Source organism: Numida meleagris, chromosome 16 (assembly GCF_002078875.1).
Source record: "Numida meleagris isolate 19003 breed g44 Domestic line chromosome 16, NumMel1.0, whole genome shotgun sequence".
Taxonomy (NCBI): domain Eukaryota; kingdom Metazoa; phylum Chordata; class Aves; order Galliformes; family Numididae; genus Numida; species Numida meleagris.
In genome coordinates this window covers 7429847-7455823 of record NC_034424.1, presented here as the reverse complement: position 1 = coordinate 7455823, position 25977 = coordinate 7429847, and the positions used below count along the sequence as shown (strand labels likewise).

Genomic DNA, 25977 nt, shown 5'->3' with positions numbered 1-25977 from the left:
ACTTCTGGACTGAGAATCACATTGTCTAAGCATGCTGCACCCAGCTTGCTTTCTGCAGCACTGCAGCTACTTATCCCGTTCCCCACCCCATCCATCACACCCAGGTGTGCACCCCACCCACACCTGCAGAGCCGCTCTGTGGACCCAGGTGGGATGGAGCTGGGGGACATTTGGGTCTGGAGCAGTGCTGAGCAGCACCCATGGCTGCAGGGCAGAGTACCCTGAGCATGTGCAGCCACTGCACAGCCGTTCTGCCTTCTCTGCTGCCTTTTGCTAAACTTCCAGCAGAACAGCTCTCTTGCTATTTTGTATGAGCTATGCCCACATGATCATGTTTGAAGTGATGCAAGCCTGAATGACAAAGTTTTACACATTTTCCCCATGGTCTGGCTTTGCTTTTCATCAGTGTTTCCCCGTAGCATTGCCAATATTACATTATAAAGCAGACACAGGGCTCTGTCAGGCAGATGTCTGAGCTCCAGGATCCCAACCTGTAATTCCTCCTGGCTCCAGAGAGGACTGGCCTCAAATTCCTTCTCCAGCATCATGCAAGGGGCACAAAGCACGGAGTGGAGCCAGTGCCTATGGAATGGTGCAGGATGCAGCCACTTTCCCAGCTCTCCCTTCCTTTCGTTTGGACAGGCTTTGTAGCTAGCAGATGGGAGTGGGCTGCAGCATTATTTGATTGCTACCTATTTATGGCATCCTCACAATATTCTGTTCAACCAGGGCAAGAAACCCATCACAGGGGTTGGACATGTGTGTGGGAAGGCGTTAGGATCTGCTTTTATTCCTCCCAGGGATTATGCAACATGGGATGGGGCGTCCCATGGGCAGCACTTGGCCGTGGGCCTGTCCCATGGGTGTGGGTCTGTTATGGGGCTGCAAGGGCTGTGCCGCCCCATGTCTGCAGGGAGGTGGGCTTCTCCCGGGGACAGAGCCTCCTGGTGAACCCCACAGGCACAGGAACTCAGAGGCCTTTGCGTGGCCCTGAACATTCCTGGCACCCGCATCCATCTACCCACAGGCAGGGCAGAGCAGGGGCTGGTGTCAGAGCAGCCCTCGCACCGCGCTGGGACTGCAGCTTTTATTACTTCCACAGCAGAGGCAACATGATTTATTGACGCTTTTTTTTTTTTATTTCCCAGTAGCTCATCCAGTGCTGTATGTGTAAGGAAGATAAACTGTCTCATTATTGTCCTGATCTCTAATCATGTCACATTTTCAGATACGCCGCGGTGACGGTGACATGTTGGCGTTTTGGTCTGCTGGGATGCAAAAAAAAAAAAAAAAAAAAAAAAAAAAAAATCCGAAAAAGAACAAAAAAAGAGGGGAAGGAGGAAGGGAAGCAAATGCAAGTGTGATTCTGACCCCAAACCACCGCTATCTCGGCCTTGCCTTGAAGACCAGCTCTACCCATGCAACTGTGAGTGCCCGTGGGCAGCAGCAGCAGTGGGATGTGCTGGGGGTGCTGGGACATTGCTGGTGCAGAGCTGTGGGCTCACCACCTGCCTGCAAGGTGCTTTATATGTAGGGCGAATGCTCCACCGAAAACGTTTGTTGTTGTGTGTGGTTTTTTTTTTTTAATGCTATCATTAAGCAAGGGAATAATATGACCAGATGCTCTGCAAGAGACTGCTGGATTCATCAGTGAACAACAGAGAAGCTGTAATGATTAAACGTATTAGATAGCGAAAGACAACAGAGGATTAATTTCAGCACTTAATTAGAGTACCTCTAATCTTCCCCTCCATCACGATTTTCCTTCTCTTCCCTTCTCTCTTTGTCCACATGTGCTTCCAGAGAGCATCCTTCAGGGAGGAGGGAGGTGTGAGATCTGCCAATGTTTATTTTAACAGCTCCTTTTTTTAGGGCTCTGCTGTGAAGGCGCTCCTCCTGTCGCTTGTTGCTATGGGGTAAAGCGATCCACGCTCCCTGGTTTGGTGCTTTCTCTCCCCTCAGCTCCTGGAGGATGCCCTGGGAGCTCCCAAGGCTCTGATGTGGCCTTGGCAGAGCCCAAGGGCTCCTGTGAAGTCCGGAGCGAGGTTTGACACAGCAGAGTACTTACAACACTGGCCTAACAGATGGGAATTACAATATTAATAGGACGTTTAATATTTAAAATGCAAAACATATTAGGACGACACCGAACTCCCAGGTCTGGCTGCCTGTTTCCAGCAGCAGTGAGTGCTGTGTGCTTGCAGCAGGAAGCATTGCAGCTCCTCACAGGGCCCATCAGATCGCACTGCCCCTAGGACAAATCTCTGGGTCTGTAGGATGACTGCCCCTTACTCAGCTTTCCTCCCATGTAGTTTTTAACCTCAGAGCTCTACCTATGCCCGAGGTGGGAGTGTTTTACTGGAGTTCTTGATCCCAGCGTTGTGCTGGGGATGCTCTCCCTGGCTCTGAGATGGGCGCAGGCAGCACTCACCCAGTGCATGGGATGCGAGCATCTGGCAGGTTCCGAGCATCCTCTGCTCGCTTGCGTTATCATAACAGAGTAACGACACCTGGTAATTAAAAGTCTGTCAGTTTTTCCTGTGCAAAACGCCAGTTTATTGAGTTTTTGAAAGAAAAATGTTATGGCTAAAATCTGGGCACAGGGCCCTGCTTGTTTCCAAGCAGCTTTCCTCCCCTCTGTCTTCCCTGGAGTGATGGATACGCTGTGAGCACCTGCTCTTGGGCAGTGAGCGTGTCTGGAGCAGTGCTTCGGGATGCTCTGTAGAAAACTAGGATCTGCAAAGCATCAGGGCTGCTTTCCCTGTCACTGCAGCACTGTTGCAAGCCATGCCCCTGCTGGCATCCCCCTACCCATCCCATGCCCAGGTTACTCCACTCCATGCTTGCCCATCCTGCAGCACCCATGCTACCTGCACCTGCAGGGCCCTGTGCTCACGGCCACCATCACCAGCAAACCCACGCTCAGCCACTAATTTACAATCCCAGCACAGCCACCGAGGCTCACCCTCGTGGCTTCACACTGCGGAACTGCAATAAAACTTTAATTGAATGCCTCCTTCACAAGGGGACCTCCACGAGCTGATGTCAGCCCCTCCGAGTGACCCTTTGCAGACACAGTGTGTCTGTTTTATTATGGCATGCCATGGCCAATTTGATGGGAAAAAGGAGACTGCTCAGGCCACAGAGAGGAAACGCTTTAACGTTCATTCAAAGTGACAGTGCCCTAGTGCAATATGACTGGTAAATGCTAAATTGCCACAGATGGCAGGTTTATGTTTCCTCTCCCCAAGGTCCCTTCCCTGCCTCGCTGGGGGCTCAGCAAGGAGGGACCCACACTGCTGCTGCAGGTGCTGCTCGGGCTGTAGACACCACTTATTTTGGGTAGCTGCATTCTCAGTGCAGAAACGGGAAAGTATGCACGGAACGGTGTGAAAAATGATGATCCTGGGAGCGACGGGATTTTTCAGAAAGCAGATATCAAAAAGCCAGAGGGAGGGCAAGAAGCTGAGACCCCATTGAGAGGGAGCTGCGAAACCACCCCAAAGCTCGGAGAACTCTGCCGTGCCAGAGGGGGGGGAAGGACGGATGGACAAATGGGGCAATGCCCCCAGCTGGGGGGCCTGGCAAAGGGGCTTCTCAGGGCCCTTTACCCCCATCCACAGCAAAGTCACGGAGCCGCCAGGGCCCGCAGTGCCCGCGGATGCCTGCACAGCAATCGCCTTATGTAAGCACTCCTTTGCATTCCTCCTCTTGTTCCTTTTTTTGGGTCTTGTTTGACAGATTTGCTTAAAAAACAGCGTGGGAATACAAACGACATGTTCAATACAGATCAGCTCATAGCTTTACAACATTCCCAAAGAACATAAGTACCATCTTATCAAAAGTCCTCGGCGCAGGCTGAGAACAAAGGCCCAAGCGCACGTCGCTGCGGAGAGGTGATGCTTGTCATGCACAGCACAGAGCCGTCCTCGGTGACACGTGTCCTCCTGCGGTGATTGGACAATGGCCACGAGCCTGTCCCACCTGCGGGCCCGGGGACTGTTCTGTGGGAGGATGGAGCTGTTTGTGGTTGGTTGAAGCTCGGTGGGCTGATTCCTGCTGCAGACAGGCTGCATCCCTCTGCGTGCTTGCTGGATGCGATGTGGAGACGGCCCAAGCTTCCCAACCTCTTGGGACCCATTTTTTGGAGGTTTTAAGCAAAGCACTTAACCCCTCTGTGTTTACCCCAGGACGGGAGCCACTGCGGCTCCAGCACTGCCTCTACCCCAGCTCTGCAGATACTGGGAACAGCTCAGCATGGGCTTGTGGAGTGGCCGCCCACCTTCCTCTTTTTTGGGCCACCGCAGCAGCGCCGGCAGCAGACACACCAAGGCGAGGTGCGTGCATCTCAGTGCCTTGCAAGAGAGACCCATTTTTCTTCCGTGCTCGTGTCTCGGAGCCTCACTCCTCCAGCGAACAGCTTGCACGGCACAGTGACTGTAATCCATGCCCATCTGGCTTTTACTTGTGCGTGAAGGGCCTGATCCTGCACCGTGCTGCCGGGAGGAGCTGAGCCTTGCACTCCCACTGCCCCCCAAATGGAGCATCTCAGCACATACCTCACCTGGTAGGAACGCATCTGAGGCATATTGCTATAAAGAGGGATGTGTACAATTTGTTTTTATAGTTACAGCGCAGTAAAAGCGGAGTTATTAGGGAGTCAGCTCATAATTGCCCTCTTAATGAGTCTTACTCTTTTTCATTCATTCAAAGGCTGTCATCTCTGTAGTGTCAGGTATATAAAGCTTCATTGACATAGTTTATGACTTTATTAAACCCGAGGATTTCGTATTATTAACAATCAGCTCCTCAGCTATATTTCCCCGGTGAAGGAAATGTGTATATTTGTCTAGGTCCAAGATAATTTGTAAACATAAAGTATTAAAAGGCTCAACAGTTCCAAAAAGTTTTAATTGGAAACCCAACAAATTGCTTTGCAACATCTTAATCCTTCAATATGGAGCTCCCAGATAATGAGGAGCTAATTAAGGGGCCAAGATCCTTTTTTTTTTTTATGATAACTGCCTCCATATGGGCTCTGCGTTCGGTGCTTGCAGAACTAATGAAGGTCAGAGAAGTAACAGCAAAGAGAGAAAGAAGGGAAATTCTGAGCTCTTGCTGTTGTGACAATGCTAAGCAGCAGCTAGCATCTCTGCCTGGGCTGTAGAGAGGTGCTGAGTGAGCTCCACGTAACTCAGTGGGACAGCCTGGCTGTGGGCAATCACAGCTCTCCCATGCCCCAAGCTGTGCAGATGTCCTATGGGCCAAGCTCTGTGGCTGCAAGGAGGAGACTTCTCTTAGGGCAGAAAGCAGCAGGGCTGCGAGAGCTGCAGGAATGGAAGCCAGCTCTGTTTGTCCATGAGTAGGTGCTCCATTCATCCCCGGGAAGGTACATCCCCACCTCAAAGGACGAAGGCAAGCAATAACTTGGCTGGCAAAATTAGAGCTGCTCTGTTATTGGCTCAGCTTCATTGCTGGGATGCAGGAGGGCTGATCCTGGGCCCTATGGAGCCCTCTGAGCACAGCGCTCCTCATCCAACCCAAACACCCCCCAACACCTCACCAAGCGCCCTTCCATTAATCCCTCATCAGATATTAACAACACATAAACACACATACAAATGTACAGTCAGATGTTTCTCTGAAGCATCTTGCTGAGTCCCATGACTAAATTTGGACCCACAAACCTCGTGCACCAAATAATTAAGTCACAGGCTATAGAAAGCAATCCTCTGGGACGTACTTGTCTTTGAATGGCTCATCCATTTGAAAAGTAATGCATACCATTAACTGTATGACCATATGGCATCCATTTATAGAACATTGCACTACAGGCAAATAGGACAAAGGTACACACCTTAAAGCACTTTTCTCATCTCATTAACTTTGGGTACAAGTTACAGGAAAGCTGCTCTGCCTTTGTTGTGTTCAAGGACGTTTTGTGCTGTCGAGTCTTGTATTAAATGAATTGCACCAGGAAAATTAGAGTCTAAATGTAGCTGTGCCCTAAAGCAAACAGCATTATTTTGCCGTTTTGTAATTCAATTTACTTTTTGCAGATCGATATTTTGAAGCAAATTTGTTCCTTTGTCCTCAAATCTTGCCTAATGACAGAAGTGACTTTGGGTAATTAGGCGCACAAAGAACCACGCCAGTGCTCTGCCATCGTGCCATGCCTTGCACATCAGCGTACCCAAATAATCACGTGCATCTCCCCAGAAGTGCACAGTCTGTCTCGGACAACCAACAGGAGAACCTAGAGAAGTCCTCAGAAAGGTCCACCCAGTGCTCAGGGAGATGCATGCAGCTCCATGGCTTGCAAAGGAGCAAGAAAGAGGGTATGCAAAACCCCACGGAGCGCAGCCTGTCCTACAGCTGTGATCCAGCCCTACAAACAGGCTGTGCAAGAGGAAGGCTCAGACACACGTGGGAGCTGGCTGCAGGCCCAACTTGCTGCAGCCATCACCCCAAAACCCCACAATGATTCTTCTCATCCTCTCCCCATGCACCTGGTCGCCCGTGCACAGAACACACAATGAACAAAGCAGGGAAGTCTCCTAATATTTTTATTGTTCCTTAGATAACTGTGGATAGTACAAAGTTTTCCTCTTAAAAAAAAAAAAAGTAATTACCTTCACACTTCCATAAACAGGGCTTCCCATGGGAATCTGAGGCCACAGAATTCCCACAGAAGCGATTTCCAACCACCATAATGCTATGTAGATATTATTACAGTAAGAGAATATTCTTGTAATTATCAACATGAAATTGGCTATCTGTGTATAAGGGTGAACATTGATCTTCTTTTTTTTTTTTGTTTTTAGAAACAAACCATCATTTATTAATCCAAACTACATCATTGCATTTACAACATTCATTGCATAAACTGGACATACAAAGTTTTGCCACCTCTGGTAAATAACAGACATACATTATACAATATAGTTGCTGAATACATAAGTTCAAACAATATGGGTACAACAACTTGTTCATAATACATACTTAAACCATCGTGTTTAATAGTTACTAAGACACAGATCCATGAGCTACTTCGGGTCTCAGCACAGTTAATCTAAGTGACAAGAACACAGTTGAGAGACAGTAGCTGCAATGGAAGGCGAATAAAACTAACCTGTGATAGGTCTTGTTCAGACAGCGAGAGCTCCTCACGGGTCAGCTTTCTGCTTAGAAATACAAATCACACATCCATCACAGCTGACCGCGATGTCGGAAAATGTCCATGCAACCCCCACACAGAAGAGAGCGAGTCTCCCAAGGATAAACTTCCAACAGTCATTGCCTTACTTCTTTTGTATGTACTATAGGTTTGCTATCGGAACAGAAACAAAACAAAACCCCAAACTGAAGTGGTTCTCCAAGTGCAGTTCCAGCTGCAAGTACATGGTTAGTCATGAGTCTATAACGCGGGGCCAGACTTCTAGAAATGTAGAGGTAATGCTGATCTCTCAGGTCTACGCTGAATAATCCTCCATGGCGTTGGTCTTAATTTTGGCAGCTATTTGTTTACTTATTTAAAGTGTGTTTCCTCAATATTAGTATTTGTTCTTTAATATTCGTTTCTCCCTTTTTTTTCCTTTTCATTTCTTTTTTTTTTTTTTTTTTTCCCCCTAAATCAGTTTCTTAACAAGGATGGACTACAACTCATCGGACCTGATGACGTGGAAGAGGGTGACATTGTAAAGTATTTGGTGTCCGTTGTTCCAAGCATAGAGGGCCCGATCCTTGGGGTTGTAGTCCAGCATGGAAATGTGCGAGTACTTGTTTTGGAACGGGATGTCGATGTACTCGTAGGTGGAGGCGTTGGTCTGGTAGGCGTAGTGCACCTTGGTGCCTCCCGAATAGCCATTGGTGACGTAGAGCGTGCCGCAGATGATGAAGGCCTCCCCAGCGCTGCGTTTCGGGTAGCTGGTGTTCCAGGTCTGGAGGCTCTGCAGGGTGTTGGGGTCCAGCTTGCTGATGACGATGTTGCCCGCATTCTGGTTGGTGGCGTAGACGGCCCACAGCCCGTTCTCGTCCACCATGAGGTCGATGTCCGAGTGGCCGCCCCAGGCGTAGTGGTACATGTTGTTGTAGCCGGCATAATCCAGGCTGCGAGTCTTGAGAATGGTCTCTGTTTTCAAGTCAAACCTGATAATTATGTGGCTTTGGTATTTGTTGAAATAGATAGAACCATTGTAGACCACTTGACCGGTGCCTGACCACGGGTGAGGGAGACGGTGAGAGGTAAAATTGTCGGTATTCATGAAATCCGCCATGGATTTGTATTCGCGGACGAAGCGGTTGTTGTGGTAGCTGTCCATGTACCAGACCTGGGTGAGCAACAGAAACACACAGGGTTAGCAGAGACCTCCCAGCAGCGCGGCGGTGCTTCGCCTAGGACGCCAAACCCAGAGTGAGCTGCTCAGGGCCAACCTCACCGAGGCACCCCCAGGAGAACAACGCGCCCAAAGCCTCCTGTGCCCAGAACAAACCTCAGGCTGCCACCCCAAACCCACCAAGGAATGGAGAGAACAGCAAATCTTTCCTAGGGGTAAGCCGGTATCTCCCCAGGACTGGCACTGTCCCTCCAGAGGGCAAGCAGCACCTTTCTCTGGCTAAACCCTACAGAGATGCTGCCTTCCTCTCCTGCAAGCCCCTTTACGATCACACTCAATAAATTACAGCAGCTGCTGTGCTGAGCTCCGTTAATTTGGCATGCAGGAGCGAGGAACACAATCGCTCATTGTCAGGGAAATGCAGGCAAAGTCCATATTGGTTTAAAAATCATACACTTCCCCATCAAAAGCTTAAACCAACACTGCTGAAATACAAGAGACAAAGACATCAAAATGTTGCTATCAGGAGATGGCAGAGAGATTTCAGATCATGATTTAAACACCGGTTCGCCAGGGACACTGTCTAGACTCCTTAAAAAAAAAAAAAAAAAGCTTTTGTCATCTGAAACCAATTCAGAGGCAAATGCTAAAGCGATGCAGTTAATATCAAGAAGAAATATCCGTCCGGTGAGTGACACTCTGTATGCCTTTGCTGCCTAAAAATAAGATAGGCGCCGTCTGTTAAAAACGCTTAGGAAGGAAGAGAGGTAAATGAAATGGCAGCGGGGAATGCCTTTAAGGATGCAGATTTCAGTAACGCTGCAGAGCAAGCTTCCTTTGCAAAATGTGATCACAGCAGCTCTGCAGCACGGCTGTCTCCAGGGCCCATTAGAGGAGCAGACAAACATTTACACACGGCGTGCGCGTGCATCCCGGGTTTGGCTGCTGCATCTGAAAGGCCAAGTGAGGGCTGCATGAACTTTGCAGGGAACTTCAGACCCCCCTCAGTCCTGCCCCGGAACGCAAAGAATGAAGGTGGCAAATTGCTCTTGTCTTCCCACCTCTGCTAGGGGTGTGAGGAGGGCTGCAAAAGCTCTGGAAGGGAAGCATGCACGGCCCTGAGCACAAGGCAGAGATGTGCCGGAGCCTGGGAGAGCTTCCACTGATGGAAACCTCGTTATCAAGGCGGAGGGATGCAGCGCCATTCGTGCTCTGGAGAAGCAGAGGTTGAGGGATGGAGATCCTCACGTTGCTGGCTCTGAGCAGCCTCTCCTGCACCGCCCTGCCAATACGCATCCATCCCGCGCTCAGCATCCGCCGCCGGGCTGCTCCTGCGGGACTTGCAGTTTTGCCCTGTTGTGTTCAGTGATTTCATGACACGAACAAATGACCATGTAAACCAGCAAACACCTCCCGGGGCTTGGCAATGGAAGATGGATATGATGAACTGCCCGGCCTCACCCCAGCACCAGCTTCCCACTCTGCCAATGGGGCTCTCGTAAGTGTGCGTTTGTAACACAGTTCACAATTCCTTACATACACTAATGCAGTTGTGAAGCCTCAGCTACAGCCCAGGGAAAGCTGCTTCTACACTCGCAACAGAAATAATCTGCAGAAAAGGTCACAGGCAAAAATCAAAATAATAAAACACTGGTTTGAGATAAAACTCTCCGAAGATGTGGGAAGATCGTTAGCACATAATTAATGTACTTCGGCCGCCACAGGCCTGGCTCTCCCTTTAGAGATGTATAAATCACACCTAACCCCATTAGTGCTGACGGATGCAGCAGACACAGCCCGAAGGGGACAAGTCTGTCCCCCTCTCATGAAACAAATGTGGGTAAAACCATCCTGTTCTACTCCATAACTAGGATCATCTTCGCTTAATAATTGTAGAAGACAGAGGTGTCATACTGGGGAGCCAGTGCCAACCAGTTGGCTGCTGGAGGGACCTCACCCACCAGCTCACGTCACTGCTGCTTCATTGCTGCACATCCCCAGGCAATGCATCACGCCAGGGTGGTTTTTTGCAGAGCATCCCTCGTGCTCGTGGCTGCAGAGAGCTGGTCACAGGGCGGGCTCTCAAAATAGCTGCCCTGATAGAGCCCACACCGGTGCCTTCATCCTTTGATGAGGGCTGCTTCGTGCAGGAGGGAATTGCCCTGCAGCCAGCGACTGTGGTTTTCGTTGTCTTGCTGCCTGCAAATCCACAGCAAGCGCTCGAGCTATCTTCCATTCCATCAGTCATGGGAAGCCTGGATTGATTTTCAGCCAGTTATTGGCCTCCTACCTCCTTGGGATCAAAATTGAATGGTCTGAATGAAAAGAAAAACACACACACACACACAAAAAAAACAACACCAAAAAAGACCAAAACAAAGCAAAACACATCCCTCTGGCTGCAGGCAGTTAATTCCTCGCTACCGTGCAGGTGGTGGACGGAGGACAAATGGAATTTGATGACGTTATCGGGGATGCTGGCAACGGAAGAGCAGCAAGGGCCAACAGCATGGGCTTCTCCGCTCCTACCAGCTGCCAAACACATGCAATGCTTGATTTTCCTTCCCCGGATCTCCTGGGGACACCCAGGACCACAGAGACGGGGCTGCCGCGCTCTTACCTTGTTCTCTCCCTCTGGGGCGAGAGGGTCCGTCATCCACGAGCCGAAGCGGGACCCCGAGGTTTTAATTGTGATTGGGTCACTTATCCCCGTCAGCTTGCCACAAGCTGAAAAAGAGTGCAAGGCTGGTGAGCACCATTCCCAACAACGCCACGCTGCTTGGGCACACGCTTTCTAACACTGGGTCTTTCCCTGCCAGACCCCACTGCCCCCCAGCCCAGCACTCCGAGAAGCTGCATTGTTATTTAATTAAAGGTAATTAGGCTGAGAACAACTGCCGGGTGCTTTATGGTTGTTCCACATCTCTTAACAACAATTGTCCTTATCGCACTGCCCCAAGAAAACAAGCCTTCCCGCAGCAGCTGCCTGCTCATGCTGCAGAATAGAAAATGAGAAGAGTTAGCCAGGGTCGAGCAGCCAGGTGGAGAAATTAGCTGAACGGCTCTGCTCATTTCTGCTATAATAGAGTGGGTGCAGCCAAGATAAAAAGACAGCCGTGTCTATTCCAGCCCTGCTGGAAGCAACACATTTGTTACAGGTTATGCAAAGGAGAAAGAAAGAAAAAAAAAAAAAGAAAGTGGGAAATTACTGGCGATACAAATCTCTCTTCCTTGCAGAAAGCATTTCTGGATTCTACCAGCCGCCTTCCCTGCTCTGACGTGTCTGCACGCTCAGGGGCTGCTGAGGAGTGCCCCTCCTGCACCACTGCCAGCCCCAGGAGCCAGATGCTGATTTCCCTTTTTTCCTTTTTACATTGATATCCCCAAGTTCCAGCAAAGCTGCCATTCCGGCCTCCCCAAACGCCGTCATTTTAACATATGTGCACCACAGAATGACAGGTGGAGGCACACAGAGGGATGCGGCAGCACGGGCTGTGGTCAGCGTGGAATGCTTCGTTGCCACGGGAGCACTCATTGAAAACCTGGACACATCCTGCACGGAGCAGACCTGCAGCAGCACCTCCTGCGAGAGACAAGCAAAGGTCGGCACCCAACGTTTGGCAGCACCCAAAGTTCAGCCCAGGTTTCCTGCTGTCTCCCCTGGGATGCAGGCTCCCTTGGGAACGCATCCTACCTGGTGCACGCAGAATTGCTCAGCTGAGGGGGAAGCATTGACAAAGGGATGCAAAGGGTTAAAATAATGAATGCTTAATGTCTGGTAAATTCCCCTTGCAGAGGAGCAGCCTTCCCCTAATCACAGATATGCTCCTTGCTGCCTTCCATTATCACCGCCCTACACTGCTGTCACTTTATCTGCTTCCTTCCATTTCCCCGGAGAGAAAGGTTGTATAAAAGCTCACTGATTAAAAAATAAAAAAGTAAAAGGGGGGAAAAAAAAGCAGCATCAGCTGATAAGGCGAAACTAGTGTTGTTTGCACCATCTCATACACGCCTTGCACATTCACAGCAGCTCTCCAGCAGCGCAAGAGGGCTGCTCTCACACAGGACAAGGCACATTCTCGGTGTAAATCCACCAGAGGCATCAGATGCAAGGAAAGATGTTCAGAATGGATCACAGAACCAAGGGCTTCCTGGCCCCCAGGAGCCAGGTCCCTGCAGCTCTCGTGGCGTTACCCCTAGGGATGCACAGCTACAGCCTCTGTGCTCCCATTCCTGTCTGCTCTCACTGAGGTGCCCACCACATTCCTAACACCATCAGCTTTCTTCCCTCTTTCTATGGGGCTAGCAACCACTAGAAGCAGGAATATCACTGAGAGCAGAGGGGTCCTGCTCTGCTGCCCCTTCCCTTGGCCATGCTGAAGTTCAGATTGCAGCAGCAGCTCCCAAGCTTGGATTCTCACATTTCCTGGCTCTAAGACTGAGTCTCTCCAATATTTCACTAAAGAGAAGGAAGGCAAAGACTGCATTCACAGCTTATTTTCCTTCTGGGACCATTTTCAGTGCTGAAATGTGACCAGTGAGTCTCGCAGGGATGAATGCGCAACAGGGAAGCACGCTCTGCTGCCCATTGCTCGAGTCCATGACCTGATGGGAAGCTGCAGACAGCAATTTTGGGATCCTGAAGGATCTGCTTTCATTCCATTTTCCCTTAGTGGGGTCCCTGGACCAGGGGCCTACAGGGATCTGCGTGTCCCTGCTCCTGGGATGTCAGGAGCGTCCCTGCGTGTCCCTGTTCCTGCACAACTCAGCCCCTTTGGAGGCCCTGCAGGCTGTCCCCACTCCAAACCACCTTCCTGCAGCTCCACAGAGCAGCAATGCAACGCAGCACACACACAACCCCTTCCCCTGTCCACACCAGGAATTTTCCAGCAGCAGCAGCAGCAGACGACGTGCTTCGAGCCAGCTACAACGAGCACCACCACCCTCCCAGGATGCTAACACCCCCGCTCCATATTTTCCCTGAGATCCAGCCCACCAGCGAGTGATGTTTCACAGCTCGGCAGCACTTGACCACCAACGCAGCCACCAGCGCTGCGCTCCCTGGCTCCGTTCGGGCAGCACCCACCTGTCCTCCCCACCTGCTCCCAGCCCTGGGGATGTGGATGCGGGGTCATGCCCTATACCCTCACCTCCATCACCCAGCTCATCCCAAACACTTTGCACGCAAGCTGGCGGGACCTGGATTCTCCCAAAGGGGAGGATGCACTCGCTCTTTCTGCATCTCTGCACCAGGATTGCGGGCTGGGATTTTTGGCAAGAGTTGGGGAAAGCTCATGCCACCGGCTAACATGAGCCTACAGAGCTCAGCCAAATGAAATCCCCCTTGATTCAAAGAGTGGCAGCCCCTTCCTTCTCCCAAGGCTCCTCTCAGGGTAATGAAAACGTTAAAATCCCTAGATAAATAGCGATCTCTCAGAATGTAAACAGCACAACAGATTGAACGTGCCGTTATTGATTTCTTTTTTCCCTTCGCGCGCACACGACAGGGTCAGGAAGTGTTTTCACTATTGATCCATCAAGAACGCTTAAGAAACCCCAAATACAAAAAGGACCTTGTCTAAAGAGAACACTGCTGCACTGCTGAGCATCAGTGCTCCCTGGAGAGGTGAGGTGGGCAGGAATGCAGCGCATGCCCTCTGCTTCCTGGTCCCCAGTCCCACTCTAGCAGGTGAGCAGCCTTGCTGCCCCATGCAGGAACAAATTAAGCTGAAACATGCTACATGAGAACTCAGTGCATCCCTCTGAGCAGCTAATTTGCAGCGCACAACAATTCCCCAGCAAACAGGGTCTTACCATGCGCCAGCAAAGTGCCTGTAAGGTTGTTACCCGAATTTAACTCAATTAACTCCTATTTGCGCTGGTTTGTACTCTGCAGCGATAAACAACATTGGGCATTCAGTCTGTGCTGTTTGCTGCTAAGTGATCGAATAAATCACCCTCCTGGCGAGCAGCAAAGCCTCCCAGGAGAACCCTTCTGCAAGAGTCAGAGTCGGTCTCTGTGAGCACACAGGCGTGCTCCAGGTCCTCAAGGCACAAAAACTGCCCTGGACCACCTCAGGGCTGCAGGAGAAAGGAGGAGCAAAGCCAAAACTCCTAAATAAAATCTAAATGATATTAATAATTAAAATACAACAACAACAACAACAAAACTTCCTAGAAAAAGTTGTCTGCAAGACCTCTCCATCCCAGCTGCCTCAGCCTTACCTGGGCCACTGGCTTGGTCGGATGTCCCATTGGAAGGATGGATGCAATGAGCCCTGAGTAGAAGGGGCAAACAATGCACAGGCAAACTCGATGCTTTTGAAGCCCTGAGGTCCAGGATGGTTTGGTTTAAAGCCCTAGGTAAGCAACCCCACGGCCCAGGTGTGGATCCCTGGTCCTGCTGCCATCCCCTCTCCCCACTGCCAGCAGCTTCTCCTGCTCCCCAAGGGACAGGCTGAAGGTGTGGGTGCTCACAGGGCACCATCTCCTCCCATAAAGCCACCTCGGTGCCCAGGGGCCTCTCCAAAATTACAGTGAGAGGGAAAGCTTGGAAGGGAAGCAGAAGGTAACAGGATGGGAAGGCAGGGAGGTGGCTGCTTGTGTGGGGGTGCCTAGAAACAAGCAAAAGCAATTCCAACAGTGGAGACACGCAAAATGGAACGTTACCTTGCCAAGGGTATACAGTGCTGAGAAGAGATCAGCTCTTTCTTGAAGTTACCTGAGAGTGTAATTTCATATGTGCTACCAAAATAGACTGCAGAGCAGTTAATGTGTTTAGATTACCTAAATTGCTTAACGAGAAAGTCAATAATGGAAGGAGAAATTAAATCAAGGCAGCGCGAGGGCAGCAAGCAGCGGGGAGATGTGCAGCGGGAGGCAGCCCCCTCCCTGCCCCTCTGCCCGGTGCTGGGTGCCCCGTCCTGCCCAGCGTCCCGGCCGCGTCAGCACGTCATGCTCTTCCCAACGAGGGTTTGCAAGATGCAAAAGGAACAAAGGAAACTGATGCGCAGCCTGCACGCGCGCTGCTTAAAGCGGGGGTGCAGGGACATTTGCTGATGCGCCAGGTCCAGGTTAGCAAACAGCTCAGACACGGATGCATAAGCAGAACGGGCGCATGTGTTTGCTTTGCATAAGCGCTCCTTGCGTTGGCGCACGTCACCGTCCGCTTATGCAAACGCTGCACAAAGTCACATGCCTACTTACGGGCCCGATCCTGAGGCACTTGCACCGTGAGCAACATCAGGCACGCGAGCCACCCCCAGCAGGGCCGCTCGCAGGGTGAGTGTTGCTCGCAGCACAGGTGCTTGCAGGATGGCACCCGGCTGCGGGGCTCCCCTTGCAGCAAGGCGAGGCACCGGGAGATGGCCACGCCGCATCTCTGCCTGCAGCCGGGAGGTGTGTTGGGACATCGATGGTGTTTAGCCAGTGCCACCATGTCGGGCTGAGCCTACCTAATTTTTGCATGCATGCACGAAGCCTTTCTTCAAGATTTGACACTCTGTTCTGAAGCTCTTCGTAGTCATAGGCGCCAATCTCTTCCTGGAGTTCGTTTAGAACTGACGTCAGATTCTGGACCTCCTCTTTAAACTGCAATACCAATTTTGCATCGGCTTTGTACTCTTCCAACACTGGTATCAAAGGCCTAAGTTCCTCCATTTTCGCTTTTATTGCCTGCAAGGTTAAAATAAGCTCGATTCAGTGCTATGCGTGCAAAAATCTGCAACACTCTGCCTTGACCTGGTTGCTTCCTACGTGAGTGCCATGTTCATATCCCCACAATTATTATCATTAAAATTACTTTAATCATTATTTTTGGTCCGAATGATGTATTGGAAAGAACATATTAAACAGGCTGCAGAACACCAAAATATTTGGGAAAGGCCTTTATTTGTCATTTTTAGAATGCAACATCTTAGGGTTACATGCTTCAGATCACATACACAAAGAGTTCTTTTTTTTTTTTTTTCTTTCCAAAAAAATAAAATAAAATAATATATATATGCATTGACAAGGGTTTCAAACTATTCATGAAATGCATCTACAATTGCATGCAAAGGAAGATCTCGGTTGTGTGGTTCAAGGTTCCTTAGTGAGATATGGTGCTAATTTGGAAAATAATCAAAAAAATAAATGCATGGTGCAAAATGCTCTGTGGCCCTCTTTTCATGGTTACATGGGAGTGAACTGCTTCTTCAGTCACTGCAGCATTGAAAAAACTTGCTTTTAAGTTAGCCCTGTAAGCAAGAAAATGAAATACTGTTGAGGATCTAGCTCGCTAACCTGCCTTATATAGATAGCCATTCATAGACAATACGGAACTAAAGAGAAAGAACACAAGATCTCCAAACCACTCACACCTCAACACTGGCATTAGCAGAAACAAAATGCTGTGCTGTTATTTCAAGTGATGCTTTGGCAGCAAATGAGACAAAAATCCCTGACCGTTTTCAGACACGCTACAGAAAGCGTAAAAATCCAAGTCGTTATCAAGTTTATTTTGCAGGAATTAAGACTTGTTTTTGTATTTCGGCTTTTTAATTAAACGGAGGCCTTGCTTAACGGCACAGTATGCAGCATTTTGTTGAAGATGCTTTGCTCCAGCAGCTAATGAGCAGACATAAATATGCATGCACCTACCCGTTAATGAAGCATGTCAGCATACAGCATACACCTGGTGCTCCTGCCCTGACCCCATCCAGAGCAGGGCTCGGACTCTGCCTGGCTGCTGAAGCAGCTCTGGGGGTGAAGGGGACCACAAGTTGTCCCTCAGCCTCATTTCTTTGCATCCCATCCCCTCCTATTCCAGCCAAGAGGTTTTCCCTCCTGCGCTCTGCACGTGGGGGATGTCTTTATTTTCCTATTTACTTGCGCTACCTGCTGCAAGTTCCCTGGCTGGCAGTGGGGAGGGTCAAACTCATCAGAATGGAGGAGGAAAAAGAGAAAGAATCTCCTGCTTAACTCTGAAGGACGAGCCTGGCAGGCAGGCCAAGCAGAGGGCCCTGCGGATGGGGAGGGCAGGAGCTGGGGTTGGTGGGAAGTTCTGAGAGCCTTCATCCCAGCTTCTATCCTGTCATCATGGTACTTAACATACTCATTGAGAAACAGCTGGCTTAATACACAGGTCAGCCTGGGCAAGAGGATGGGAATCAGCTGGTGGGAAGCGTCCCCAGATTTCATTAGAAACCTCCGCCATTTGTGTTTATGATTAATCCAAAATATTACTACGATTTGATGTGGCAGATGTTATGAATAGCCTCTTTCGGGCAATTTCACTCGGTCTCAATCACGTTCTTGAAAGTTTGCTGCAATGGCAGCTTCACGGGGAAGGATGATTGCTCCGCTCCTCACCTGCACACATCGCTCACTGCAAAGCGCTGCCAACGCCCCTACTGCAAAACTGGACATTTGCACACCCTTCAGATGCTGGGTTTTCCATCCTAAGGACAGCTAAAGAGTTGCAAATTCCTTTTTTTAATTGTTTTTGCTGGGGTCTGTTAGCTTGGCTGAACGCCCAACGGATGCAACCCCTGCCAAGGGAGGGCAGTGATGTGCTGAGAGCCTGGTGTGGTTTCCTGCGTGCTACAGAACTGCTTGTTAAGGCTCAGCTCCTGGCTATTGCAAACCCTTGGGTCGTGGCTCTCCCTAAGGAGAACGGGAGCGAGGCTGAGGGTGGGAGGGTGCCTGGCTCTGCCTGCCCTCACCCTGCCCAGAGTCCTCCAGCATGGAGCCAGCCCTGCCAGCATGGGGATGCAGAGATTTCGGCTTTTACCCTATAGGAAAACGCTCTGTGGCAGAGGAAGGGACGCTGCAGCCCGGCTCTGGCTGTGCTTTGGGCAGGAGGGAGCTGAGGGGTGCTGCGAGCACAGCCTGCAGCTGGGCTGGGACACCGCGCTGCGCTACGCCTCCGTTAGCAGGTTGGAAAGCAGACATACCTTAAACTGCCTTGCCAGGTGCTGCTTGTGGCTTTCTTCCACTTGCTTAAATTTGGATTCCAGTCCTCTCATCTGGTTTTCCATCTTCTCCACGTACTGTAGGTCTCGCTGGGTCCGCCTGTCCAACACCTCTATCGACTGAGACATGTTTTGCACCTGCCAAACGAGAAGGGACCTGTTACATGGGATCCAACCCCAGCAGCGGGGCAGTGCTGAGTGCAGATGCTGCCCTTTGCCTGGAGCCAACACAGCAAAAGGGAAATCAGCAGATGCATTATTTACTGGCTCATCATCAGCACCTCTCAGTGTTACGACCCCATGATGCTCTAAAGCGGAGCAAACTGGTTTCATAATCACATACTCTGCCATGCTGCAGAGAATAATTCAACAATCACGCATGCAAATAAAGCCTGTAGTCAACTATAAAACGCGTTCCTAGTAATGGCCTCTTTGAAAGGCTGAAATGACAGAGGATCATAGAATCACAGGACGTCTGGTTTGGGCATGGAGAGCCTGTTAGGAGCACATCTGACTATGAGAAACGTTTCTGCTGTGGCGCACATCATCATTTCTCCACGCGAGCGACGCGCACTGATTGCCTAAGTGCAAACTTTACTCCCAGCTAGTAAAACTTCATCACTCCAACAGCCTCACTATTTATACAGCATCTGCCACAAGCAGCACAGCTGCAGGTTGGGTTGGCTGGGGAGTAACAGGTGCAGCCCGGGCCCCACTGATGCCCCTTCCTGCACCTCGTGTGCACACACCTGGCCCATCTGCACAGGTGATGCAAGGAAGCTGGTGGGCTTCTGCTGAGAGAGCTGCTGGTGCCAGAGGGATGAGGAACAGAAGGAAACAGGAACTGGAGTGACCTGGTTTTGAAAGCTGGCTGTCAGCTGATTAACTGAGATATTTGCCTCTCATTTTCAGGCTCTGAGAGGATAAATGAAGCGCTGACTCAGGAAAGGACCTACGCACGTATTTAGCATTAAGCAATGGACGTCATTTAAGGTCTTTGCATCAAGGGCTCTTGTGTTTGCGTTGCACTTAGTACGTTACGGGGCTCAAGGAGTGCCCCCCACTGCCATGGTACCCACAGAAATGTCCCCATTGGCATTGCAGGACTGATGCCCGTGTTTGAAATGAATCAGGCATCTGAGCCTGGTGCCCTGACATTCAAGCCTCTCCGAGCAGTTCAGCAAAGCCCAAACCTGATCCCAAACAGTCTCTGAGGATACTCCGCAAGCCACATCCCAGAACCCTTGTGTCTACTCCCATTTCCATCTCTGGTGGAGCCAAATACAGAAAGAAATGGGGAAATTTGTGAGCAGGTGCAACGCTTCCTCCTGGCAATAGCACTGTGCTGCTGTGACTTACCTGGAGGGGCAGAGCAGGGCTGGCTTGGGACACTCGCAGTGGGAGCAGCACAGGTCAAGCGCCCACCTGTGGATCTGCATCTCCAAAGGGATCAAAACGAGCACTGCCCACGCGCAACGACAAGAAAACTATCACAGGGAACCATTAAAAATGCATGGACAGCCTATATCTCAAAGGCCAGCAGCGAGGAAACCTTTTGTACAACCAGCACCACTGCTCCAGGCTCCCAACCATCAGTCTCAGCAGAGGTGGAGGCGTTTCTCTGAGTCCCAGCGCATCACCCAGGCTGGATGTGGGGGGGCTCAGAGATCTCTTTGTGCCCCAGGGTGGGAGAAGAGAGGCCTTGGACAAGCACAGCTGATCTGCAGCCTCTCCTGACAGATGTTCTAGTCCCATTAATCCAGACCACCCTCCCCCGAGTCAAGCTGCATCTACACAGCAAAATTTTTTCAATGAGTTGAAATAGGCATGACTGGTAGGGATCATACAAAACCGATCTCGTTTAGTCCACTCATGCCCACCCCCAACGAAAGGCCGAGCTGCAGGCAATCAGACAAGAGCGGTTCTGCAAGGAGACGCCGATGCGCAGCAGCACCCTGGCCCTGCAGGTCCTGCTGGACCCAAGCAGGCTGCAGGGAATGATTCAGCCCCACAGCCAGGCTGCTGCTCTGAATCACCTCTGGAGGAGCCTGCCTCTCCCCTGACTGCAGAGGAAATGAGCTTCCTCGCACGTCTCTAAACTGAGACAACTAAAATTAGCTGCTGCGCTATTTCAGGATGCGCTCTACAAGTTCAGCCTCCCGCTATCTGCTGCCCGTGTTGTTTTCAGCCAGGCAGGATTCTGGCCAGACTTGTAAAAACTCATCTCCGTCATTCCTGATCCCTGACAGCAATGTGTGCTTCATCATCTGGAGATCTACTTGTTTTCCCTCATTAGCATATTAAGCCCTTGATCCGGCAAAGTACTTTGGCACACGATTAGATTTCAATGAGACTGCTCCTAGCTTAAACTTAAGCACGTACATAAGTGCTTTAATCAACTGAGACCTAAGGATATTGTCTCAGATTCCCTCAGCTGCATCCATTACTTGGTACCCTGAATCATCAGCCAAAATGCTTTTTGCCCCATTGGTTGAGCAGGCGCTCTCAACACGAAACCTCGTTTTCCATCAAGCTCATTAGACAGATAAACCCGCCTCGGAGAAAAGAGTCCATTTTAGCATTCCAAGTAGAAAATTGACACAAACAAAATATCCAGTTCTCTTCTTGCCCTCTTGGTTGGTATTGAGTTGTTTCAGAAGTAAACCAGAGTAGCTGAGAGTCAGGATTGGCCTGATGACCCTTGTTGGGTTTACATGATCAGCGCCCCATGGCTTTAAGCTCTGCTCAAGCTTCCCTGCTGATCAGCACAGGAAGGGTAGCTCTAAGCCCACTCCGGGCTTTGGAACAGGATGAATGTTTGGCTTGAGCTTGGAGTAGCTGGACAACAAGCAGAGCCAAAGCAGGAAGCATCTCGAAGGAGATTTTGGTACTCTATAGGAATGACTGACAGAGAGAAAGACTCAGCCGAGAGACTGGGACGTGGGAAATCCTTCCTGTAAGGACTGCAGAAGGCAAAGCGAAGGCTGAGATCATTATGCACCTCAGAGCGAATATCAAAGGAACAAGAAGAGCTGCCTAGGCTGGAGGTAAGCGCTGGCAAAGAGCAAGCGCTGGCAGGAAACGAAAGCCGGTTCAACTGTCAAAGGAGGAAGCCCTCCCAGATAACAAGGCCAAGGGGAAGAAAAAAAAAAAAAAAAAAATTCGATTCAAAGATAAAATATCATCTGCTCGTGAACAGGATTCCAGTGACGCGCCGGCCTGGAGGCAGGCCAAGACGTGGCCTCAGCACCTGACGCACGCAGGGCTCGGCGCGCGCCGGCCAACGATGAGCTCAGCCCCGCGGTGCCGGGGCACGGGCTGCACAGCGTGCACCACCTCCGCTCCTTCACCTGCTGCTCCTCAGCCCTGCTGGGTGCCCAGGATTCACCTGCAGCTCCCGTGCACCCAGGTGCCCACGTGCTGGAGGTAGATGGGGGTTGGCGGCTGCTTGAAGCCTCTGCGCAGAGATTTTTTGCTCTAACTGGTTTGTGCACGCGCGCACGCGAAAGCGGCTTTCTTCTGGCCCGTCAAAGCAATGCCTTCTGAGTTGTGTAGGTGAGTGCCAGGTCTCCTACTTTGAAAATCCAAACAGAATCGCCTCCCTGGCACATTCTGTTCCTTCATCTGCTGGCAGCGAGAAATCCGGAGGTGAGAGCTTTCGCAAAACTGGAGTGAAAATGTCAGATGGGGGAAGGAGCATCCAGGCCTGACATCCTCCCTAGGGAGCTGGAAGCTCTCCCCTGCGGATGCTTTTTCCCTACGGAGGGATTTTCATTCCAGCCCTGATCGAGATCAGATGTCTGGCACCAAGAGCCCACTCTTTCTTTTGGGGTTTTGATATAGGTTAGCGTAGGAGTGAGATGCAGACGGAGCAGCAGGCAGGTACCACGGCCCAGAACACACGCCTCTCAGCCCGCTCCTCCCTCACTTTACTCATTGGCAGCCAGAGAGCTGCGTAAGGGAAAAATCCCCGAGCGCTTACGCCGTGCACTCTGCAGCTGCTGCCCCTCCAGGGTGGCTGCACTCGGCTCGCCTGCTGTTAGCAGAGGGCATCGGGTCAAAGCCCGCTCGGTTTGTGCACGTGAGCAGCTCTGGGAACACGGCTGGGCTCCGAGCCCCGCTGCCTCCCAGCCAAACGCGCTGCCCAACCGACTGCCGCCGGGGCTCGGAGAAATAAAGCTTGAGTTTGGGGATTATTCTTAGAAGCCGACGGCGCATCAGAAGTGTTTCAGGGCTAAGTGTTTCCTGGCTGAGCTTCTTGCCCTCGTCGCATAGGGAAATCAGTTTGGTGCAGGTTGAATGCGGTGATGAGCGATACGTCAGCTTCCTGAGAGCAGCGGGGTGCAAATCATTTGGTCATGCACAACGCATGCACGAGGGCACGGAGAATTACAGACCCAGCGCACGAGTCCACTTATGTTTTCAAGAGAAGAGCACCATTTCACATGAAACAGCATTTTCTTCAGTGAAATCTATTATCCAGAAAATTTCTTGTTATCAGGAATGGGTCCCTAATGAGATTCTTTGATCTCTTTGGACAGCGGACTATTAAAAACTAATCAAGTGGATGTCAACATCAGAAGAAGACGACCAGCAACTGTCATCTCCCTGCTATTTGATGCCGACAGCTCGTACCGTTTTGTGTGACCTCTTTTAATATCAGCTTGGCTGGGAGCGATGGGCTTCGGTTTTTTAAAGTCTCATCTCGCTGGGGCTCATCCCCGTGTTAATGTAATGAGAAACATTAATACATCACTATATTTTTATTTATTTATTTTATAAGCTGGCGTGAGTCGATATCGCTGCTTCAGCCTCAGCAGTTTTAACCTGACCTCAGGCCATGGGCTCTTTTCCTTTCAGAAATACTCAGACACTTGTCCTCCTGCTGCCTGATTACTCCCTGCTGCACTGACTGCAGGGCTCTGCCTTTTCTGGAAGCGAAGGCTCAGCCCATCTCCATCAGCATTTCACTCCCTTCACACCATGCCAAACCAACCCCCTCCCTTGCCCAGAACGCATCAGCCGTTACCTTTTCTAATAGTTGTCTCAGCTGCTTTGTCCTGGCATCACGCGAGCACATCGTCTGTTGAGGTGCCACCACTGTGCATATACAACGTCCCTCGCTATCCTGGGCAGAGCTGTAGACCTGCCAGCTTTCCTCTGGGTTGGTAGGCAACACCTGATTAATACAGGGAAAAATGGGTTAGGAAAAGAGGGGGGGGGGGGGGAGTTCGGGGAGGGTGCAGGGAGGTGGATGAGGAAGAGGAGGGAGGAAGCAGCACAGAGCGGCAGATCCTGGGGAGCTGTGCAGCGAGAGGAGGGATGCTCTGAGGAGGAGCAGGATTCACTTGTAATGCAAAAATATGGATCGGGGACAAATAAAGGAAGGGGCTGAGGAGAAGAGATGGAGCACAAAGGGCAACGCAAGAGGGGAAGCACGGACATGGGGAAGCCACGTCGCCGAGGTTTGGCACTGGGTGCACTGGGTGCCAAGCCGGCTGGCAGAGCCCGCGGCTCAGCTGTCATTGCCACGCACCCAGGGTCTCCTTGACACCGTGAGGAGGACGTGCCCGAACTCATGGGGAGGGCACGGTGTCCTGGCTGAGAGCTGAGCTGTCACTGAGCGCCCGCAGAGCTCTCCCGGAGCCGGCACCAGCGATGCGATAGGGGGGGGTCACGTTTCCCCCATCCTCTGCCAGGCTCTCCCAGGGATCGGGAGGTTCTCCAGGACGACCATTGCCCCCCAAACACCCCACAGGTCCGGACCCCACGAAGCACACAGCATTAGCAGAGCAATGCAGCCCAGGGGAGACCACCACCACCACCACAGCACCCAGGACACGCTGCAGCCCCAGGCGCGCTCCCCAGCCTCCCCGTGCTGCTCTTGTGCTCTCCAGACCTCTCTGATCTTAATTTCCCTGGGATCGCCCAGCGCTTTGCAAAATGTATTATTTAGCCACGATTCTGATCACTTTAAAGGCACCGCTGCTTTGCCAGCCGGAAGGGAAATGTTCTTTCTGCTATTTCAATGCGTAACAAATAACCTTGCAAACACCCATGTGCACGGGCACACACGAGCAATTCGATTCTCTAGCTAAAACAACCAGGAAAAAAAAAATAAATAAAAGGGTCTCATTAGCCCTGATAACATGGAAAAATCCCAGCTTCATTCACAATCAGCAGAGGCACTACGGGAAACAGCCGCTTTGAAGCAGCGGAGCTGTTAACTCGGTGGCTCTCCTATACGGCACAGGCACGCAGCCTGGAGGCGAAAGGGACCCGGTTTTTTCCTGCTGTGGGAAGACAGACAGAAGGATCGGTTCCCTCGGCCATTTCCAAAGCGCCAAGACCGGGCTCCGTCCCAGCCCTCCAGCAAAACAAGGACGGGAAACATAAGGCACGACCGAATTACACTGCAACTGCTCCGCTGCGTTTACCATCCCATTAACGCCTATTGATGAAAGGCACCGAAAGCAAACGAGATCTTGAGGGACTCGCACCTGCTGTCCCAAGCCGCTTCGCCCAGCGAAAACAGCGACGAGGGGAAAAAACTTCGCACTCTCTCGGCTGCAGGCGTGGGGAGGCACCTGGCTCAGCCCCGGGGCCGGGGATGGATAACCCCGCACCGCCCCCCCACACCTCCAGCCACCCCAAAACGCGCTGACTCCGCGAGCCGAGCCCCCAACATCCCGGGGGACAGCGGCGCTGCCTCTCCCCGTTGCACCACTCTCTGCAGCGGGGGTCTCACAAAGAGCCCCCTCCCGCTCCTTTCTCCCAGGCGGCCGGGAGGGTGGAGGCAATGAGGCACGGAGGGATCGGGGCGACCCGGGGGTGCCCAGGAGGGAGCCGCCGCGGGAGGCAGGGATGCTCCGGGCCAGCCCCCACCCCCCCCACCCCCCGCCTTCCGCACTTACTCCCGTGCTGCGGTCCAAGGTGCCGCCCGAGGCCGCCGTGAGTTTGGTGGTGTTGAGCCCCACGAGGGAGGGCAGCGTCTGCGACATCCAATTGGTGATCATGGCCATGGTGCTGAGGACGACTCCAATCTTGAGTAAAGGCACAGACATGTCTGCGGGGGGGGGCGCCAGGCACCCTTCATTCTGCACCGGCGCCGGGCTCCATGCCGCTGGGGACGGGCTGCGACAACCGCCCGACGGCCACCACCACCGCCGCCTCTCGCCGCCTGCCCATCGTCCGCCTCCTCGCCGCGGCCCTGCCCGGCGCTGGCGGTGCTGCTGCCGGTACCGGTGCTGGAAGCGGAGCGGGGCTACCTCCCTCCGCCCGCCGCCACCGGGCGCGCCCCAAGCGGAGCGGTGCGGAGCGGAGCGAGCGGCTGCAGGAGGCGGGACGGGAGCGGGGAGGGAGGAGCAGGGGGGGCGGGAACCCGAGGAGCGCCCAGCCAGCCGGAGCGGCTGCGGAGGGCGGGGGGGAAGGGGAGAAGAGCGAGAAGGAGGGGAGAAGGGATGGGAGTTGGGGGGGGAGAGGATGGAGAAAAGATTTGGGGAGGGATTTTAGGGGGATGGATTTGGGGAAGAGAGAGAGAGAGGAGGGAGAGAGGGAGGGGTGAAAAGATTTAGGGAAAGAGTTGGGGAGAAAAAGGGAAAGGTTTAAGGAGAAGGGAAAAATAGTTGGAGAGAGGGGGAAGGATTTGGGGAGCGAGGAAAAGGATCGGGGAGCGAGGGAGGCATTCG

At 51.7% G+C, this 25977-nt stretch overlaps 1 protein-coding gene across 3 annotated transcripts in view; it reads right to left on the bottom strand.

Moving 5' to 3' along the window:
* Nucleotides 6561-25977, bottom strand: part of OLFM1 (olfactomedin 1) — a 22005-nt gene continuing 2588 nt past the window's right edge. For 2 of the 3 annotated variants that reach the window (XM_021414062.1, XM_021414064.1), the window contains exons 2-6: nt 23319-23468; nt 18272-18427; nt 15791-16010; nt 10957-11063; nt 6561-8330 (exon numbers count right to left, since the gene is read on the bottom strand). In XM_021414062.1, coding sequence (XP_021269737.1) covers nt 7656-8330; nt 10957-11063; nt 15791-16010; nt 18272-18427; nt 23319-23468 — 1308 coding nt within the window. In that variant the 3' untranslated portion in view covers nt 6561-7655. Of the gene's footprint in view, nt 8331-10956; nt 11064-15790; nt 16011-18271; nt 18428-23318; nt 23469-25203; nt 25930-25977 lie in introns of those variants that run through there. The other variant, XM_021414063.1, reaches the window with a different exon arrangement.